This window comes from Megalops cyprinoides, chromosome 8 (genome assembly GCF_013368585.1).
Source record: "Megalops cyprinoides isolate fMegCyp1 chromosome 8, fMegCyp1.pri, whole genome shotgun sequence".
In the NCBI taxonomy this organism is placed as follows: Eukaryota; Metazoa; Chordata; class Actinopteri; order Elopiformes; family Megalopidae; genus Megalops; species Megalops cyprinoides.
In genome coordinates, this window is record NC_050590.1 from 27,083,876 (window position 1) to 27,105,831 (window position 21,956).

General features: G+C 39.7%; 3 protein-coding genes across 3 annotated transcripts; all 3 read right to left on the bottom strand.

The window, feature by feature from the left end:
- Window positions 1-319: 319 nt before the first annotated feature.
- Window positions 320-1,179, bottom strand: LOC118781825 (cleavage stimulation factor subunit 3-like). The gene is made up of 2 exons (XM_036534921.1): window positions 1,096-1,179; window positions 320-779 (listed from the first exon to the last, which is right to left on the bottom strand). The coding sequence occupies exons 1-2, from the start codon at window positions 1,127-1,129 to the stop codon at window positions 577-579; spliced, it is 237 nt and encodes a 78-aa protein (XP_036390814.1). The 5' UTR covers window positions 1,130-1,179; the 3' UTR covers window positions 320-576.
- On the bottom strand, window positions 1,134-15,948 carry LOC118781642 (cleavage stimulation factor subunit 3-like; the record flags this gene model as incomplete). The annotated part of the gene is made up of 18 exons (XM_036534652.1): window positions 1,134-1,141; window positions 1,224-1,367; window positions 1,485-1,635; window positions 2,009-2,204; window positions 2,488-2,557; window positions 3,018-3,120; window positions 3,904-4,047; window positions 4,433-4,507; window positions 5,407-5,523; window positions 5,623-5,732; window positions 5,917-6,079; window positions 6,435-6,512; window positions 6,946-7,072; window positions 7,166-7,200; window positions 7,289-7,355; window positions 7,559-7,656; window positions 8,827-8,859; window positions 15,829-15,948. Coding segments are annotated over 18 exons (1,839 nt in total), but the record flags the coding sequence as incomplete, so codon positions are not given.
- Window positions 15,881-17,612, bottom strand: LOC118781826 (cleavage stimulation factor subunit 3-like). The gene is made up of 2 exons (XM_036534922.1): window positions 17,476-17,612; window positions 15,881-16,179 (listed from the first exon to the last, which is right to left on the bottom strand). Exons 1-2 carry the CDS (start codon window positions 17,500-17,502, stop codon window positions 16,072-16,074), a joined length of 135 nt encoding a protein of 44 aa, XP_036390815.1. The 5' UTR covers window positions 17,503-17,612; the 3' UTR covers window positions 15,881-16,071.
- Window positions 17,613-21,956: the final 4,344 nt, after the last annotated feature.

The window sequence follows — 21,956 nt, forward strand, 5'->3', positions numbered from 1 at the left end:
TTACTGGAAACCGATGGAGGAGTTGTTTTGTTTTTGCTTATTTAATAGCAGTAGAGCTTTAAATTAACAGCTTCAGACAAATAAATGAGTCAGCAGCCACCATTGTTTGAGTTTCTTTTCTCTATTCTCTATATGTTTGCTCCATTAGCCTGTGAAACCAGATGAATTGGCTTTTCGATTTGTACTCAGAATTACAAAAAATGAAGCAATGAACATTATACCAAATCAGAAGTTATCCTTGAAAACTTTGTATAAGTCACCCAGTTTTAAAAATAAAACTGTTGAAAAATGAAAAAAAAACAAGACAGTGAATGCACGGAACACCATATAGAGAGGCAGCGAGGGTAGCGAGTATCACTCGTCACTCACGAGGACTCTCCAGAGGGTCAGCAACAGGGATTACATTCCTGCACAAGAAACACCTTTTCCTCTGTCTTAGTGTCACTGCTCACATGTGGGAAAGAGGCCTAGTTCACATGAAGTTGATGAAGTTCCTTGGGGGAGATGGAGAGTAAGGTCCCTGTAGGACACAGTGAAGTGAACAGATGGCGAGGGTGTTGCTGAGCATGCTGCAGCTCATCGGATCCTCTTCTGCTGTCGTGCTATGTAGATGTCATGCACCGGGGTCACGATGGCAGCTGTCCCCTCTTCCTCATCCGAGTCAGCTATGGGCCTCTTCAGCGACTTATTGACGATGGTGTTGTGCTCCACTGGGTCGTTCCCCTTGCTGGCCAGCTCAGGTCGTCCCCCCGTGATCAGCTCAACAGCAGCATCTACAGCTATGTACAGCAGAGTTGGGTGAGGTTGCCAGCATACACAACAGACCAAGGGTAGCAGCTGCCATGTGTAGATCGTCTTAGCTGAGGTGGGGTCTACACATATATTAATCACAGCATTGCTGCCATGTTGCGGAAAGGTCTTGCTTTTCTGCCTGATGCCTGTGGGTGGCACTCATGTTTGTAGAAGGTGTGATAACTGATTTGATGTAAATCCCGGCAGAAGCTTTCATCTGCATTAATGAGCAACTGTGATACAGGTGAGTCTACTAGTGACTCTGATGTGCACCCATGCATCATCAATGCCAAGGAAACTTACTCTCTGGAAGTATAAACCTTCTGAAAGACTCCATCAGTTCATCCACCTGCACAAATGGACCCTGTGAAAAAGCAACACATTGAGTACGTGTGGATCCCAGCATAGTCCACTATAGATGCAGTGTATGCTTCTGTAAGGAGAGGCCTGATTGGCAGTGGGCAGTGTGGTGTCACAGACCGTGAAACAGGTGGGCGGGGGCAGCAGCTTCATGAGGACGACAGCAGCGGGGGGCACAGGAAACACCCCACCCGGAACAGGATGCAGTCCTGGATCTGGGGCCAGCACACAAGTATTACACATTATGACAGACAGGCATAGTGGTTAGAAAATATACACATCCCAAAATTAAGCACACCTAACAAACTGAGCTCTTAGGTGCCATGACTTACGTGCCAGGAGACGGGGCTGGAAGGGGATCATCTGGCTGGTGTCAGGTTTGGGGTACTCTGGTTTTCGGTTAACCTCATCCTTCAACGTGGGCAGTGACGGGGTCATCACTGTCTCTGGGATCAGAGTTGCTAATTTGGCACGGGAGATGTCCTGTGGACACACAGAGGGGTTGAGGGCACCTTTAATTCACTGGAATTAATTTCCTGAAGAAGAGGATATGTGGGACATACAGGAATCTTGAAGCTCCATTTCTCCAGAATTACTTTAGAATTTGGGGACAGTTTTCAAATTGGTATTAGATTATATATGGAAACAAAATTTAAAAGATTATGTACAAAATAGAGTTGTAGCTGAAGTGGAATCTGAACTCACATTCATCTGATCCAGAGACTGGTGTCACAACATTTGCTGTTATTCTCTTAATCAGTCTCAGTACAATGTATAACCCTTCATTGAAAAAACAGTGATGGGTAAGAACAGTCATTGATCCTACCTTCACAGAACACTACAGCAAATCACTTACCTTGTAGCCGAGAGCTTTGAGCTCGCTGGTGGAGCAGGGATAGAGGTCCATGAACTTGTATCTGTCCACTAGCAGGGCTGTCTCTTTCCCCTCATACTCCTCTTTAAAGGCCATGAATCGCCGCCTCTCTACCTTCACAATACTGGCCAAGTCACCCATGTTGCTCTCAAAGGCCAAGAAGTGAGTCCAGATCTCACTGCAGCGTGTGCACATGAACAGACACACACACACAGACTTACACAGTGGGCAGGTATTTAAAGGGCAGGTGTTTGATTATGAAATGCTAAAGAGTGTATCATAACATTTAGAATTCCCTGAAATATCACACTGCATCTTTAGAATGCACATGGAGTTAATACGGTAAAATAAAAATCTGGGAATTTCAATAAGCTTTGGCTCTCATGTAAGTTTAAGGAAAGACATAATTCTGAAATAATGTTATAGTCCCCTTTCACATGTGCATGTTTAATATTTCTTACCCAGATTTCTCAGGTGACAAGTTCCCTGAGGTTAAAACCCTCTCAAACAGGACCCTGGTGTTGTTATCCTCTGTTACAGGGAAAGGAAACATGAGTTGTGTCATCTGTCAAGATGCTTCCTGCTGATGTTATTTTCAAGACCTCACAGAGTGCAATTAAAAGACCAGCTATGAGATTAAGACTCCCTGTCATTTACCAAGCAGGGTGTCTCCATTACCTCTGAGTGAAAGGGATATGGTCAGACTGCAAACTGTCTGATAAAGGTTTTTGTCATACTACCCACTATCACTTTCAGCAGAACAAGCCTCAGACTTCTGTGAACTTACCAAATTAATTCTGTTCGACCACCACTGTGCAAAATTCAATATAAAAATGCTTAACTGCACAAAACATGTAAAGCTGATGATATTATAACAATCACTGCTGCATGCAAGCCCTCATGGCCTTCAGTGAGGTATGGAAGTGTTCTGATGATCTGGAAAAGTGACTATACGAATCACTACATAATATAATGAAAATGGGGTTCTTACCATTAAGATGAGAGAGGTAATTAATATATGCAAGTATATACTCTGGTATGTCTCCATATTTCTTCAGGCCAAGTTCAAATATCTTAAAGGCCACAGATTTATCCTGTTTGATGAAATCAATATGGAACACATTCATGGGTTAATGTATTTTTAGAAAGTTCTTTTCAAACACTTTATTAAGTGTAATCCTTTCCTGCATATCAAAAATTTACATTGGAGGAATTAAACACAATTGTTCTTGCTGTTTGTCCTTTCTTGGTTCTTTCTTGATTCTGAATATCTTCCTGATTAAGTTCTATGATTCAATAAAAAGGGGCACTCATGTAAGTCGTCAAACATGTCAATAGGTTTTCAATGGGAGGAATCCACATAGGCTAACTTGCCTTACACGCCAAAAGGAAAGTTTCACATTGACTGAAAAAGGTTTGTGGCCAGTACATTGGCCCACTTACAACATACACTACTGTAATACTCTTTTTACTCTTTTCTACTATTTTCTGTACAGTCACTCAGCCTGGTGCCATTCCTGTTTTGATTGGAGATGTCTACCCTACTAGGATAGAAATCTGCATAGTAGCCTTGAAGACAAAGCTGTGTACCCAACCCCAAAAAAAGCTTAAGGTGCACAATCCCGGTGTGCAAGCACAGATGCAGCTCTTATTAAGTAATTGTTGTGTAGGTGAACTGTGGGAGACATCAGACTGTGATATAATCCCCCTGATACAGATCAGTATGTCTGGTATTAGCACTAAACCTTTGTTGAGGTCATTTCACAAACATACATTTTACAGACAACTACAACTTAATTTCAGACTGTAATTATGTATAATTTATGTATTAAATTATTGTGGTAGAAAATGAATGGACAGATCTTGGGGACTCTCACCTTACTGCAGTAGTACTCCATCAGGGCAGCTGAAACATAAACATGGTGATGTGTTCGTATGTCCTCTCGGGCCTTCTTGAAGATCATCCGACCAGATTTGATACCTTCTGCCCTACGTGCAAACTTCATGTATTGGATGTAAACCTAAAACAAACACAAATGATTTGCAGATTAAAAGGCCAAAGGATCTTCATTTATGCGTTGGTTTTGTCTTTTCACCTTAATGTAATCTAGGTATATCTTAGGGAAAGGACAAATAGGCAGAAAAAATTACATTTTTTTCTGTATGAAAAGTCTGTGACTGAAGTTACACAGAAAGGTCATGACACACATTAAAACCATTTGTGTCCCCCAAAAACCACAGATGAAAATATACATTGCTCCGGTTTTAAATAAACTTTCCTAGTATCCAAAATTCCTGAGGGCAGCAAAGCTGTGCACTGAACATGAGACATTAGAGAGAATATATATTTCAGTGTTTTTATTGTCAAATTCAGAAAAAAACTGCTTCTGACAGTGAAAATCTTACCAATGTTGGGTCAATGTCTTGTATTTCCAGAAGCCGGTTGTATATACTGTGCACCTTTTCATATTTCATTCGACTCTAGAAAACAGGTGAGATGGTTGTTGGTGTTCAAAATTCTGGACACTAATGGAACACTTAATGGAACGCTCAGATGGAGGAATGTCTGAAACATGAGATTTCACCAATAGTAATCTGTATTTACAAATCATTGTTGTGGACTTTATCACACCCTGTCAAAAATACCATTTTCAATTCAGCATACTTCATATGTAACAGTAGTATAGAAGAGCTTTGAGTAGGACAATGATGCGATCCATAATGCACTTACACAGTGCCCATTAACTTAGTTGAACAGAAAAACAAAGTGGACGATACCAATATTATCCAACACAATATCCACCAATGTCCCTTTCCAGACTTATACAATTTCAGTTCACATGTAAAATGCTCATGCAATCATGCAAAATGCATGATCAAATGGAGTGTCTGGTAAAACATAGATATAAACCTGAGGTGCGTTCAAATTCAGCAAACTGAGGTGAATGTTCCAAGGGAACAGGTTTTCTTTCAACTTTTAAATTTGTACGGTTTTGTGTGAACATCCCAAATTGTTCGGTCTCCCTCAGTCCAGCGTCCATGTCTGTTCGCCGAGAACTACCTCCTGAGACCGTTTGTGTGTTCGCAAACGTTCACAGTGAACTCAAACCAAACGGAAAACTGTTCGCAAATGTTTGCCTTTGTTTGCTAATTTGAAGGTCAGTTCAAAGTTCTGTTTGATTGCATGAAAGGCCCCTATCAAACTTCAGCAGACATATACATGGAGAGCAGCTACCTGACATTCTGACATCACAGCAGCTTTTATCATAAACAATGACATTGGAATCTGAACACAGCTATTGCCATTTGAATCTTGGAACAGCTACAGCTGCCTTTAACAGGCAGAACCATTCTAGTCATGTCATTTCTGTGGTGCTCACCTCCTCGTAGTCAGCAAAGGAGAAATAGAGCAGCATGTTCTTCCTCAGGAGGGTCCCAATGGCGCGCTCGTAGATGCTGGCTGCCTCGTCACTGAACAGCTTGGCATTGTTCATGTCCTGAAGAGGAGGTAGCATGTAGAGTTAATAATTTCAAAATGATAGATTGTGTTGTGTTAGTTACATGATGTTACAGGATGACCTGTGAGAGACACCTACCCCCTTCTCAGCCAGAAGCTTGCTGGACTGATCCAGGTACTGCGCAGCCTCGTACCAGATGTCCGGGTGATGCCCCAGCACTAGGAGGCACTGTTCATAGGCAAACATGACTGCAAGAGAGTACAGCGGGTGTCACTCCAGGCTGTAATACCTTTGCAATATCCACCAACCTGTGGTTTACACTGTAGGTCCCCTACTCTCTTCGGTGACAACAAACTATAATCAGTGCATGACCCAGTGTGTGCAATGTTCAAGCTGCTGAACATGGATTGGAGGTCAGTGCTGTAGTCCCACCTCTCTTGGTGATGAGAGTCTGGTCCTCAGTACGCAGTGGGTTGCTCTTTTCCCACTGGATGTACTTCTTCCACATCTCTACCTGCTGGGCCTCTTGTGGGGAATTCTGGGGGGGCACCGACGGTGCATTCCGATCAAGCCCCTTCATCACTGTCTCGTACTCCTGCACCAGTGTCACATGCTCCTTTTCAGACTCTCACACAGTCACACTTTTACCAATTTAGACCACTCTCCTCAAGTTCAACATCTATGCTGGGGTGAACTGAAACTAATGGTGAGCCTCCTTTTTGAAGAGCACAGCAGCAGTGTCATACTGAGGTTACGAACTCTCAACCACTTGCATATAAATCTAGGACCTTGAGCACAACTCCAAAATACTGTCATGGGACTAGTTATCAAGCAAATATATCACAGGACTGTGAAGTGAATTACAGTTAGTAATTCACTCCTATTCAGACCAATAACCAACAAATGATGATACCATGTAATCTGTGAAAAGAGAGGAAAAGAGGGATTGCCTTAGCCACTCTTCTGGCATTCATGTAGTCCCTGCTCCGATCTTCAATCATTTTCTTTGCGAGGTGCACATTGATGCCCTGTGAAAATGCATATACTTATCATGACAATGACAGTATTATGTTTTTTTGCTTGGCAGATGGTATTATCCAGAGTGACTTACAAGGCTAACATGGCATATGCATTACAACACATTACAGTAACAAGAAGAACAACGTACATACAGAAGCATCATACATACATAAGCATTAGGCTGACAGTCTAATAAAATACATGTATGTGTAAATATTTCAGAAGGAATACAGTGCCTGACAATTATTCTTAAGAGCAATGCACATGCATCATACTGATAACCATGTAGATAGATGCCCTTATTCAGGGTAATGTTATGTGTCCAGCTGTATTTATTACCAAAGTGCAATATCATAGTCCAACCCCTAGGAGACCATGGCCTACTGCATTTCCATCAGCCCTCTCCCTAATCACACACTGTCATGGTGCATGGCCTCTCACCTCCTCATACTTGCTGTAGTCCCTCCACAGCTGCTCGATGTTGATCATGGGATTGACGCAGCCCCTCTGGTAGACTCGCCGCACGGCTGTGATTCGCTGGTTCTCTGCGTATGAGCCTGTTGCCTCACTGCAGAAACAGAGCACACACGGGTCAGCCTGTGTCCTCATGGCTCATGGGGCAGCTCCGTCATTGGCACAAAGAAAAAACAGGTACACTTACACTCCTTTCAGGAAGTTGATGTAGTCTACCCATATCTGAAACAGGCCAGATGTGTGATTAGTGGGAGATGTAGTGAGGTGTAACTGTTGGATGTAAGAAGTGCAGGCACTTGTGGTCTTATACCTGATATGACATGATCTCCATTCCAATCTTGTCCAAGGCAAAATCATACGCCTGAGCCATCTTCTCCCTGAAAAAGTCAAATGAACTTAGTTTAAGTTATATACAAACCTTTACAGTGATTGCTTTTTATTCCCCAGTGGATTCATTTCTGAGAATCATGGGAGTAGTTACACATTCCCATGCAATGTCCACTCACAGCCATTCATAATTACATGCACTGATGACAGATGCATCACTGCCAGAGCTGAAGAAAAGAACATATTGCCTTACTTGTAAGAGGGCAGTTTTCCTTTGGTTTCCCGCACATATGAAAGATAGCACTTCCATAGATCAATATGCAGCACTTTCATCAGGCATCTTTGAAACAGCTGGGGAGACAAATGTGTCACAGCAACATTCTGTGCTGTGAGTCTTGTGAGTGTGGGGGCATCAGACCGTGGTGTCAATGACAGTGACAACAGCTCACAACCCAGGACCAATCCTTACACTTCAAGACTATGTCATCTCCGTACTTTCAGTAAAAATTCAGTAAATGAAGTGCAATAAAAAGATATGCATGTTAAGATTTTGTGTCTAAATCAGCCAGTTCCTGGAGGGTCAGGGAAAGCTTTCATTTAAACCCAGAACTTTACTTGATGCAACTGTTGAAGCTTGAAGCTTGAAGCTACTGGGCTTCTCCCTGAAGTTCTGAGAATAGCAGTGGGGTTGAATGCTCTGGATCCTACTAGCCTGCAACCCCCCTCCAGCACTAGGATTGGTTAACCCTGAATTGTCTAAATGGTCCTACATTAGTAACCCAGGACCAGTGCTCATGGTACTTGGCAAGACCACAGATGTGGGAGCTGTGGGGTGAATCAGGTAAGTGAAGCAGACGCAAACCTCTAAGACACAGGTGACGTGGCGGAGAGTAGCAATGCCATCTCCAATGAAATAGTGTACAGAGACTGACAGTATATCTGGTCTGGCCAAGGTAGGGAAGACACTTCCAGAGACAGCAATGGCAATGAAGAAACAACACCACAACCCACACTGCCTTCCTGCCCACAGAGATGCCTCAGACAGGACCACATATCACCCCTACTGAGGATATGGACAGAAGGGCTGTGCAACACATACGGTGTGACATAACCGTGCCTTTACTACAGACATGATCCATTCAAAGTCAGGGTTTATATATCTTATGTCCTCTTCTCCTACACATGGACCCTCTAGGGTTAAATCAAAGAAAGGGAGAGGACAATCTCTATTTTCCTGCTTATCAAAATGTATGGATGTATTTTATCTTCATTATGTATTTTTTCACCTCAAAGTAATGGTGAAGAACTAAAGGATTTAGCATGCTGGCTGCATCATCTTTCAAAAATGAGGTCTGAAAGCAGTAATGAGATGGCTGAGTACTGTGGACACTCAGGGAAAAGCCAAAAACACCTCATGCCTCATGAATCCTTTGTGGTTGGTGGAACCTCTTTCAGACGAATCATGTGCAGTTTGCTCCATATAGGCAAGGTGCCTAGGCCGCAAGGTTTCTTATCACTCACCTTTTCAGCTTTGTCATAGTTTTTTGCCTTGATCTGTGAACAGATTGTAAATGCAGAGTTAATTTAATCATTAAGTGATTCAAAGGTAAACTCTGAATGAGCAATACAAATGCATGTGCACACACACTCACAAACATTCTCTCAGATCAACAAAGTGAAGTTCACACCATACTGGAGTGTTTATAAGTGCCTGAATTCCCCACAGTTTTATAGGATTACAAGATTTGTAATTTTGAATTAAAAGAATTTTAAAAAATGTGTAACATATGGTGACATTTTTTTTTGTTTTGTGGAACAGGCAGAATTGTGCTTTATGCTAAAAGCTATGCAAAATATAAATACAATTGATCCTAACAGTTTTATTTGTGTGGTCTCATATACACAACTAACTAGTGCAGGAATTAGCTGTAGGAAATAAAAAAAAAACATTTATGTCCAGAAGTATGAAATAACCTTCATAAAGGCCTAAAGCATCTCTGTCCAGATCCTCTACCATTGTCTCTGATTGGTGGAAGGATGAAAATTAGAGTCCTTGCGTGTGTGTGTGTGGGGGGGGGGGTTCATCTAAAGCCAGTATTGCATGAACCCATTACCACCAATGGCCATTTTGTACCATTTCAAATAACAAACGGGTTTTTGATTGCATGATTTGGGTTCATTACTGTCAAACAGTTGGTTTTAAGTGTCCCAGGCTACACTATGTTCCTCATGCTTGGTGATCCTGATGGCTGAACCACAGCATCATGCTTCCCAGTCTATACAACAGCCTTGTGTAATTCTCTCTTTGGCTGTCACTGATGGGAAGCAGATCTCTTGCTTTTCACCAGTCCTACAGAGTCCTGCCCTCCTCTGGGATCTGGCAGGAAGTGAGAGGTAGGTTAACTTCAACAGCTGAGTGATGCTGCAGCAGTCGTGTGGTGCTGCCTTGCCAAGTCTGCAGAGTGACAGAGGATGATAAGGATAATATCAGCCAGTCTGTGTCCTGTATGCCAGCCCCTGTCCTGCCATGACCCCAGAAGGCCAGCTGGAATACAAGAGGTTTACAGCAGTTACAGAAGAAGAACACTGCTGCACTGAAAGTGCCTGTAAATAAATATTATTTTAGAGCACCGCCACCCCTAGGCTGGGAAGAAGTAGAGGGAACCAAAAGGGTCTTTGTGGTTGTAATCCAAGATGTGTTGAAGAGTCAATATCTTTGATAGTTAAGTAGTATTATGTGCTCTGAAAAACAACATATGATACATTACATCTAAAATATCCCTGTGCCATTCAGCATCTGCATATAGACTGGCTTTGCAAGACAGCCACGTTATCAGTACCACAACAATTTTCCAGCTCTCAGAGATTATGGATTACTGAAATATTCTCAGTGTTTCTAAAAAGTTACCTTGGTGACAAAGATATTGAAATACTTCATCACTGAATGCTTGGAGGTAGATCTGAACATCAGGTCTCCCAAAGAGCCCAGCAACATCACTATACTGAATTACTTTGGTGTTGACTGAATGATCTCTCTCAATGTATTAACTTGATAGGTTACTTTCATGAATGTTTATGTGTCTTATTACATAAAGTACTGTGTATGACATGCAAATTAAAACAAACAGTACAGTATATAGGCACAATAGTTTATATGTACAATATGTAGAATAAGAAATGGCAACTGGTTTAGGCTGAGTGTGAGTTGTTTTCCAGCACTAGAGGGAATGCAACAAAAAAATATTATGCTGTTGTATACAGCCAACTTGTTAATTCCTAACTATGTGAATGTTAGCTTGCTATAGTTCAATGGCATTTTAACAGATGTAAACAACTAAATGATTGCTACCTTTGATATCTACAACATTGATAGAAGAGAGCAACCCACAGCTGTAGGCTATATGTATTGTACATTACAGTCATTTGACAAAAATGATTGCCTTCATATTGGCTGGAGAAGTACAGCCATTTTCCTATATTCTGAGAACAACTCAAAGTGGTGTGCGTTTGTAACATGAATAAAGTGGTCTAAGCTGCAATGATCATAGCAAACCTTGTGTGCAACCATGCATAAAGGCCATAAAATCAACACACAGCTAGGTGTGAAAATCAGAAATAGTACAGAGAACATAGTGAGGAAGTGAAGCATTAGCAATAAACAGGAAAGGAGAAAGCTTTATTCATACACTTCCAAGATGTTGCATGTTAAGGATATAAAAAATATAAAATATATATAAAAATGTATCCCCATTTACACCCTTTGGAACGCACACCTCAGAAGGCACGGAAATGGACAAAAGAAGAGATTAAAGAGTAAATGAACAGAAATTAATGAATAGTTACGACAATATAAATGAAGAAAATAACTGCATCCCTAAACCTCTACATAAAATAGGAATACTATATATCTACTAACTGAAGAATGTCACTGATTGACGATGATAATATATACCAAATATACCATTGTGCAGCAGAAGAGAGCTTGACTACACTAGAGCAGAGAGGAATACAACTTTGTTCTCATTTTTCAAAGCATTCAAAGCACTCAGACTGTAACAGTGGTCGACATTACATTTAATGCAGGCAAATGAAACCGCTCCTCAGTAACCTAATACACAGAATAAGTCAATGAATATAACTTAAATTTATAACTTAAATTTAAACTGTATCAAAGTGACAGCACAGTGAAGCGATATCGTTAACACAATTTAGAGGACAGATTCACATCCTTGAATTACAATGCAAAAATAATATCATGAGCTCCTTTATATTAAACAGATGGTGTCACCTGTATCTTACAGTCCACAGGACTTCTTCAATGTGCTCAACAATGTGTTATTGTGTTAATGTTAATGTAATTTCATGCCTTCATTTGTGTTTTAAACTGAGCCATAACATGCCTAAAAATGTCCATTTAAACAACTAAACTGACTTAAATTAAACTTAAATTTGCCAGGAAAGGATGAAATCCATTAAACATGATCATTCAAGAATAACTTTAAAAAATACCTGTACACACAACGATCAGGCAGGAAAAACAACTATTTTCAAATGTGTTACCAATTTGGACCCTTTCAGTCTTGAACAAGCTAAGGCACTTTGCTCAACCACATAAACATACAAAGTCATAATACCACAGCAAGTTGTTTTGTTTTAGACATTCGCTTGTCCACTTGTCCTCACATTCCAGGAAAACAAACTCTGTGACTTTTCACTTTAAGAGATGTTAAGGATGTGTCAGTTCTGTCCAAAAACAATCATGAACTTGCACTCCCTTCTTCCTGGCACATAATTAGAAGGGGTAATGTGATTCTGACGTACTTAGGCAGTAAGCCAGAATCATTTCCATCTCCAGAATCATGGTTAACAAACACTCAGCCTACACTGCCTGTGTGCCCAATCAAATACATGAGTCAGCTGTAGATTCTGCAGTGTATAGGACCATAGTTCAGTTGGCATCTGTCTTTCTCTCTCTCTCTCTCTCACACACACACACACACACACAATAGAATAACAATAGAACTGAAGAAATTTAGGGTTAGCCAAGCAATCTGGAAAGTAAGGGTTAATAAGGAGAGAGACAAAGGCTTTTATTCAAAGGAAAGCTACTGTGCTGATTAAAAAAAATTAACTACTGAATTTGGACACAAAACACACTCCATTACAAACTGCAGCCTACTACTGAATGATTTTGCCTACAGGCCACAAAGAAAAATACGATCCAAGAAGTTCAAATAGAAAATTCATTAGGAAAAATTTTATTATGAACTCTCATAAATTTTTGCTTCTCTGCAGACCAGATGCAGAGTACAATCAACAAAGTAAAACTGTTGTAAAACTATTACAAGTGTATTTTTTACTTTAACTGACCAAGCAATACCAGATATTTTCAGTGCCAACACCATGGGGCCAAGAATAGATTTTGCTCATATTTAAAATGTCAAAGCAGAACTCAACCATGACAGCTTCCTTGGCCACGGCTAGACTCCTTTGTCAGTAGTGATAGCCTCATGTACTCCATGTGAACATGTGGTCAGTGCCGTGAAGTAAAGAAGGAGAGGCTGAAAAATAAGAATGTCCAAGGGGCAGAACAACGTAAGGGATTACTTGTGTTCAATGTTTGCAAGTTGTGGTCTTGGCTGACCTCGAGTCATTGACTTGGAAAACCTGAACAGTTCAAGATGGGGTCTTGAACCAGAACCAGATGCCAAAGGGGGAAGAAATGCAAATCAAAAGCTGTCAGCCAGCAGCCTTTTCCCAGTTTGCTTTGTTTTAAAATGCTAGACATTAAAAATAAGACATTCCATTGTCAACTATAGTGTTCATTATGTAAGCATTAACCCAGTGATAGAAAAGAAAAAATGAAAATATTGGCTTTGAATTAATTGAAGTAACTGGACCTATAGCTCATTTAAAATGTTAAATTCCAATTCAAATAAAATCCTGAGTAAACTTCCATGGAAATATGGGACAGAACTCAACTCTCAGGCTTTGCCGACTTGCCTAAATTAGTTACTATGATAAACAAAATGTGCACCTTAAAGGACTTCCACAGCCATATTGGGAAAAACAAAATGTTGTCTTCAGATTTTACTGAAACTGACAACAAAACAACAGCCTGATGACAATTTTTTGTTATAACAAATGTTAAGTTTGAAAGTTTTAGAAGTGGGTTTATCTGGACAAAGTGTATTTAAAAGCAGAACAAGTGATTTAATGATAGAACTTAACCAGCACTGACCCCTACAAACACTATCTTTCATTCGTTTTTAAGCTTTTACGTCAACTGTACCTTTTGCTGCATTTCTGGCTCATTACTGTTCTGTTAAAAGGTGACCTACTGATACTTGCCATTTGAAAAACAAATACTTTGTCCATTTACTGCTGTGCTGGGTTTGGATTTTCAAATGTCAACTTGTTTTCAAAATGCACTACTTTCAAATATGTAAAGTAACAATTTTCTGATTGTAACATAAGGGTAATACTTCATAATCTCCTCAAGTGGATAGAACAGCACTTCACGATGCTATTCACAGTTAAAGCAGGAGTGCAAACCTCTAACCCTAATCCATGAGTGTAATCAAGTGATAGAAATCACATTTCTATCCCCAGTAACACAACAGGTGAGATGGGCACATCAGGCTGCTCCTGATGTGCCAGGTTTCCCTAAAACTTCTGCACTGAAATGGAAAATTATTCAAAACATGACCACACATTCTGGTTGATATTTTACTGTAATTTCAGCAGAAGAAAAGCTTTTTTCTCTCATCTAAATTCTGACTACATGACTTGATGACTTTCCATGTTAGGAAAGTGTATATTGTTGTTTGCAATAACAGGTTGTCACTAGCATGGTATAGTGTATTGTACCTGGTATGTAATTTCAAAGTGTGCAGTCTTGCATAAACAGACAGCAATAACTTTGAATTTGTTAGTTAACTAGCTGGAACTACAAAATTAGATCTGCGTTACTGAAAATTATGAGCACACCTGGTAGCATACTCACATGTAATATGCAGTTTGTTAAATACACATACTTGCATTTTGTGGTTTAAATACTGTTTAGTAAAATAAAAGAGCACACAATACCATAGTCCTAGGATTATTACAGCAGCAGAATGCTACTTAGAAAATCTGGATTCTGGGGATCAGTAGCAAAAACAATTGCATCCTAGTCCTAACACCCGCAAAACAGTGAAATCCAACTGATATTGTAATAATGAAGAATTCAGGTGATTTTGATTTTTTTGTATTTACCACCATGATCAAAGCTTGCTAAAGCTCAGAAGATATGTTAACTGCATTTTGACAACAAAAAGACAACATGTGAATTTATCAACCCAACTTCACTCCCTAGAAATGTTTATACTTTGTGATTGACTTCTTCCCCCTTTCATTAATACTCTTTTCTAAATTATGAACTGTTTTGTTTGGTTTTCTTTAACTGAGAATGCAGGAATTTTCTGGAAGAGCATAAAAACAAGATTCAGGGCAGATGGGGGAAGGGAAGAACTGCCTATAATTTATTACACAGGACGTTTTATGTAATTCACTGCAAGTGCCCCTGTATTGGTTGAATCAGTGCAAACTACTGATGAGAAAAACACAAAACAATAGTAAAAGGTTTACAGTAGATATGAATTAGTCATTCACCCAGCTATCAAACAATAAAAATAAATAGGTTGGATAAGCCATAAATCCGTACATCTTTTAGCCATCAAGAAAAGATTCTACAATTACTTTGTGTGAGCAACAGGTTCTTTGAAGCGCTATAGCTGATGACAGGATGTTGACATCACACAGCAAGCCAGTTTAGTAAGATTTGAAGTCATGGGCACATTTCCACTTTGACTGAATAGAGTTCAAGTACCCTGATCAAGTTCTAGTAGAGGTAGGCTGTTGAAATACTAAATTATTCTTAGTATTGTGCTGTGTATACAGTTTATGTAGTCACATATTTTGGTGCAATACAATGGAGTTCATGTTAACCTGAGAAAAAGAGGGGACTACGGCCAATCAAGCAGCTCACTTGGGTTTAAAAAATGTGTCAGGTTTAAATGCTGCAAATGTGTTGCCAGTTACAGAAAACATACATGGACTACAATAATTAAGACCATAGACCGATCCAAAAATAAATGTGCAGACCTAACTGAAAACTAACACTTGATGAGTGAAAACAAAATGACCTCAAAGAAATGACACAGGAGGCAATAAATTGACACGACAAGTGAATAAAAGGCTAAACCACGCTGATACAATTAAAACATTTTAATGCTGTCGCAGATCCAACATGCAACAATGTGCACTTGATCCCATTAAATATAGTTATAGAGATGAGCAAAAGCCCTGTATCATTACCAATTTCCTGCTGAAAAAGAAAGGGGTTAAGATTCATTTAAGTTGAATCTGTTCAAAACCATTCTGTGCTTTGTCCAAGTAGTGTGAAGTTCCCATTGTTGATTCTGTTAGAATACACATACCCATGCACACATAAGACTTGCGAAAGAATAAAATGTTATTAACCTCAGCTTCAATGTATAGTTTCCAGAATCTGCCAGAGCTTGGGAACTGGGCAACAAGTCGTTCATAATTCTTCCTTGCTTTGTCTATAGGTTGGTTTCTAAAAAGTAGAAGGCGTTTTGAAATCAATTTTTACTTGTTCACAGGTAATCCTCTCGATGATATGTACATGATGTGGAAACAAGGTTTTTCATTAAGGCTCCCCCACCCATGACCCCACGTAAAAGAAAATGCAATCCTGCATCACTAAACCTGTGCTTCACGTATCAGAATGCTCCAAGCGTCAAGGTCATATGGGTTCTCTTCCAACTTCTTCTCCGCCTTTTTCACCTTCTCTGGGATGTACTCTGCGGCCTGAAAGATGCAATAAACATGAGGAAAAAACCCCTCCTGAAATTAAAGGATCAACAAGTACTTACAGAAAGCTCCCCGATCATGTGAAATACGATACTCCATTAACAGGGCTGGTGGAAAAAAAAGTCAGTAACGAACTACTCATCTTGAAACTAAGTAGGTAATATTAACATACACGGTATGATATCTTATAAATTAGCAACTACCTAAACAATTTTCGTTGCTACAGAACACATTTTACAAGTCACTAGCATGGCGAACAACATATTTTTAAGCATCCGGAGGCAGATCGGGTTTGCTTGATGTTGAGCATACTGATGCCGTAACCTTACACAACGTCAGCTCCATCTTTTAGGAAAACATGTAAACGGTAAAATAGGTAGCCAATACCTCACACACGAGTATCCGCGGACAAAGGCGTGAGGAAACCATGCCACAGGAAACAAGCTAGGAAGCTAGGGCGTGTTAGCTAACTAATGATGGGAGGACGGGCTATCTACATTAAAAGGCTAGGTCAGTAAGCTAACTTGCAACCTGACGTGTGGATATGTAAAATCATGAGACGAGTTTATTGCTTATTGTTTATAGGAATCCCATTCGCCGAGCCGTACAGCTCCGCTATTCCTCCTGGGGTCCGAAAAGTTAAAATTTTGATGATATACGCAATCCTGAGCCACGGTAAAAAAAAAAAAAAACTACACTTCAAGAACTGAACGCATTTTGGCGCAGTGCAGCCAGGGCAAGTTTGCGTACAGCACACTAGCTAGCTTTAACAATTCTTAGACCAACTCACCGTGGCCTAGTCTGATCATTCTACCGCTATCTGGCTCGACAGCAACCCCCCGAACAATTTTCTTCCATTCTTCGTCCGATGACCAAACACTAACAAATAAATTTTAGTCTGGTCACTATATATTAAGCAAATCTGCGATACATCTGCTATAAAGAGGGGGTCTAGAATTAATAACGTTAAGGCGCGCTACCATTAGTCTAGCTCCTTGGCTAGCCCGTCAACACAGCATTAGCTACATTAGATAACCATCCGGCTAATCCTGCCTGCTTGAGGTTAATCTTAACGCATTTTCCTTTATTCATAAATGTACAGGAAATATCATTTGGTCTAGGTATAGCGGGTGAGGCTGTTCGTGAACATGCATATTTACCAGATTGTTACCGCAAACTTGCTCAATGTAACGTTAGCTAGCTAGCAATTGCTAATTGCTACTAGCTCATTATTTTTCGCAATATCCAGATAACGTTAACTACTATTAATCCGAAACAACCTCTAACACTCACCTGGTCGGGTGCTACCTCCGCAGACATTACTGTCTTACATGTACAGGTGTACCCAAAATAAAAACTATCAAATAGTTATGGAAAGGTCGATCTGCTGTCTTGACCCTTTCAGAGTAGAAGCGCTACCAAAGAAAAGGTTCGAGCGCTTGAACAAAGCACGCTCTTTTTTTTTTTTTTTTACGTCAGTACGCATTTTCTTCCGTATGGGGGTTTGCCATATCTTAACACCGGGATTTCAAAGTATCACACGACTAAATAAAACCAATCGAACTGGACTGCTGCGATCATTTAACTTAGTCAAGGATTTCACGGATGCGTATGTTCTCATCGTGTCGAAGTACCATATGTTTCCTACAATGTGTATGGAACTTATTTCATATGCTGTAAAACTGCCATAAAGACAATTAACCTATTTCCACAAGGATGCCCAATCACACGCTAAGATAGTCTTTGAAGTATATTAAAACACATAAACAAGAACATCACTCGCGGACAGGTGCCAGTATTCAACTTAGAATTGAAGACCTTTTATCCTAAATGTCACATACCCTACTACATGACTAGACGCATTAATGTGGCGGTGAAGTGGCGTCATAAGGAGTTTGCCCAAGATATGCGTAAGCGGTATGAATATATGTTCCAATTTGTTTGCGTTGGTTTTCTGTCTGAATTATTACTATTAATATTATTTTCTGAAAAATTACTACGCTATGCTTCCGAAGAAAGAGATGAACTCTGATGTATGCACTAGCACACATTTTAAGATCGACGTGTTTCATTGACTCCAGACTGAGCTCTCACATGTATTAGGCTTGAGTTAACCTGTGTTAAAACAGGAATTAATGCTCAAACCCATGGTATGTCATTGACGCTTGGAGCGCTGGACATACGTTCACGTATTCACAAACCTACGTTTAGTGAGCAGTGGTTGTGTGATGATAAAGACAAGTTCACCTGGGGTTGGGGCTGACCCTGTCTAGATAACCATATTTAGGCACCATGAACAATAGTGTGAGCGCGTAAAATAGGCTATGCTCTAGAGCTAATGGCCTGAAAATTTAAAAAGTAGCTCTGCCCGATTTCTACACAGCAAGCTCAAAGATTAGACGTTTGCCTTTTAGTGACGCATTAAGGAACACTTATGTGGGATCATACCTTTAATTTAGGACTATTTTATTATTTGCATTTAATACAGTTAGCATTAACATCAATGAATGATGTTAATACTAACGTAATGATGACGTAAAAACATGCTCATCACGATTTGTATGCTGCACTCAGCTTCGAATATTCATTTTTTTCTCTAAGTATTAAAACATATTCACAGTGTAGAGTGTCAGCATTGTACCGTAGGTGTGATATTTTTCAAGGAGCACAAATATATTTAAGCATACATCTCTGTACAATAGCAACGACTACATTTATTGAGTGAAGACCTACATCTCTACATCACAAGTTTCGGAGACTGAACACGGTGAATGCCTGCGATTTTATGACCGAGAGGGCTACTTCCATGTGCCAGTAGATGTCAGTGTGCCGTGGAAGGTTAAAGTGACTCGACACAGTGAATCTGTTTTGAGACAATTGAATCAAATCGTTCATTGTATCGAAAAAGTTTTCTCCATAACTCCTCTTTCTTTCTGCACAACGAGGCGCAGTATATTTTAAAATGGTGTCATGGCATGCACTGCATATATTTGACCTTACAAGCACATATCGATAAATTTAAGGTAAAGCATAAAAATGAGGTCCAAAACGCCAAGTAATTTACATGTAACCACAAAGCACATGTATAATCAGTGGAAACTGACTGACATTGCAAACATAGGTCTAGTGCCAAGTTACACAAAACTGTTTGGCCCACATTACATGTACTAACAGTACTACCCAGTGTTAGTAATTTTGCCCTACATTTTTCTTAAAATCATCTTTCAAACTTTAAAACATATTCTCTACTGCAATGGTATGGTTTAGAATCACTTTATTAACTGATGTAAAAGTGTCACTGAGGAGAATGATGACAGTATGGCTTTTCAGGTATGGTGTTTATTCATGACACATTCATAGTCTGGAGATAAATAATGACTTGTTGATACTCAAGAAAGGGACACAGTATTGCTCATAATAAGATATTTTTAAAGTAAAGACTTGTCAGGGTCTGTAAAACTGTGAAATATCATCTTCATGTCAATTAATTCCATTTCAGATTTACTAGCCCTCCTTTAATGGTTCTTGTGTGGATACATCCTGACTTTTAGAGATTCATGAGCAGCCAACAACTGGCAAGAAATCTTTGACATATATATGTCTTGAGTACAATTAGAAGAAGGCAGAATTCTGTCTCTTTGTGTTGTGATCATTCCTTGTGTAAGATAGGAGTGAATATTCTGCAGAAGAACACAAATACTCACAGAAAATCACTTTGAAGGAAGAATGGAGGAATGACAGAAAAAAACAGAGTCCCCCTCTACTCTAAAGGGGGGTCCAGGAAATTCTGCTTCATCTGTAGAAGATGGTGAGGGCAGAGATGAGTCCAGTGAGTTTTTTTTTTTTATCTCAGTAACTGGACAAAAATGTGCTATATTCAAGATATACCTGTTTGTGTTGTCAAAAGTGCATACCTGATTGCTTTTGAAGCTGTGACTAATTGAACGGATGGGGCTCCCTGATGTAAAGGTTACTTCTGATACAGTTTCCTTAATCACATTTTATGAACTGTGGTGTTCATTGCTGCATAGTGTAGGTATACCATATACATAGTCTTAAGCAGATAGTTACTGTTACAAATGCCCCAGTATGTGTATCCCACTATGAAGAGCACTGCTGTAATACAGACTTCCTCTCATGTGTCTTCTGTTATACAGGGCTAAAAGGACTTGCATCAGGCTGTCTACAGGCATCAGGATGACCTTGTATAGAGCACAAACATTAGTTCTCAGGTCTTGAACCAGTCAAAACTCTCAGCCCTCTCCACCAACTTCATCATCCAAATGTTACGGTTTTAAACAGACCAAATGGAGCTACTTATAGCTATAGCTATTTACCAAACTTTTTTTAGCAACTCATACAGTTTTGGCCTATTGACTGTTACCCGCCTGTGTGAACCTTCCCCCAAAGGGAAACATTTTCTCAATATATGGTCCATATACAGACCTATGTGAAACAGAACAAAGAGCAGTCAACAGAAGGCCAACAACAGAAACTTAGGGTGACCATATGTCCTCTTTTTCCCAGACATGTCCTTGTTTAGAGACGCATGTTTTAGGTCCCAAAATGAGGACATGTCTGGGAAAAAGAGGACGTATGGTCACCCTAAGAAACTGTGAACGGTGACAAGACAATTATTGACAACTGACAGACAAGAAGACTGTAAATAGTTGTTTTTTACAACAAGGAGTGAAAAATGGACATAAGGCAATCACCCCCAAATGTCCGACACACATGCACTTTTACAACTGTCTTCACTATTCCTCAGCCTCTGTCTTAATGAAGCCACCGAGATGCTTAAATACCATTTGCCTTCCCCTGGGCTAAACCATTTCCCAAATAACAAATGCAAAATCAATTAAAGAAAAAAAAAAAACATTAACTAATGCAATTCACACACACCTCAAGATAGTATATGCATAACCCCAAATCACTTTCATTCAATCACAATTAAAAATTAATACTAAATTATAAGTATATTCGAAGAGAATCAAACCAAATTAACTGCGTGCAAGAAACGTACTCCCCTCTTTGTTTAAAACACCCAGAAACTACATTTCCCACAAACCTTCAAAAAGCCATATGTTTCGAGTGAACGCGCTCTTTGCCCTGCTGCTTCCCGGCTGCAACACATGTGAGTGAATTCTTTAATTACAGTTAATTTTACTTTATATTTGAGAATAATTAAAGTATACAATTATTAATTATTATCTATCATGAACTTAGGTAACGTTATATGTATGTATGTGTGCACCCGGTAAATAATATAGATCTCGCCTCGTCTTTAACGGTAAAATACGCGAACAAAAATCTTAACTTCAAGGGAACAAACAAACATTGCAGACGATGTATTCTTTTCAGAATTAGAGTCAGACTTTATTGGTCAAGCACGCCTTTACACATTCAAGGAAATTGACAACGATTCCAGTGTCTCATACTGTCCCATATTGTTTTCATACAACGTCAAGTGACAACAACAAATACCAAGATACAGTAGTGCAGGACACATATATGAAATAAACAGTATTTTCTTAATGAACGACACACTCGATCCAAACTGACAGGATTTATGCAACACAGATTAGTAAAGAACTTTGCATTACAAGTTTTCATGCCCGCACATTGTTGAACTGTACACAAGAGTCTGCAAATGTAAGTATAACCCGCGCTTTCCCCGCTTCCTCATAGCAACGCGGTCGCGAACATTTCTGCGGGAAATTAGTTCTCCGTCACACTATGTTTACTTATATTGCACAAACAAGGCGCTTCATCGT

Excerpts from the sequence above, each read along its gene's own strand:
- LOC118781825 (XM_036534921.1), bottom strand. The coding sequence starts at position 1,129 with ATGGAGTCTTTCAGAAGGTTTATACTTCCAGAGA. Across the intron at positions 780-1,095 it reads AAGGTTTATACTTCCAGAGA|CTGTAGATGCTGCTGTTGAG; the intron begins GTAAGTTTCCTT and ends TGCTGTACATAG.
- LOC118781826 (XM_036534922.1), bottom strand. The coding sequence starts at position 17,502 with ATGTCTGCGGAGGTAGCACCCGACCAG. Across the intron at positions 16,180-17,475 it reads CGGAGGTAGCACCCGACCAG|GCCGCAGAGTACATCCCAGA; the intron begins GTGAGTGTTAGA and ends TGCATCTTTCAG.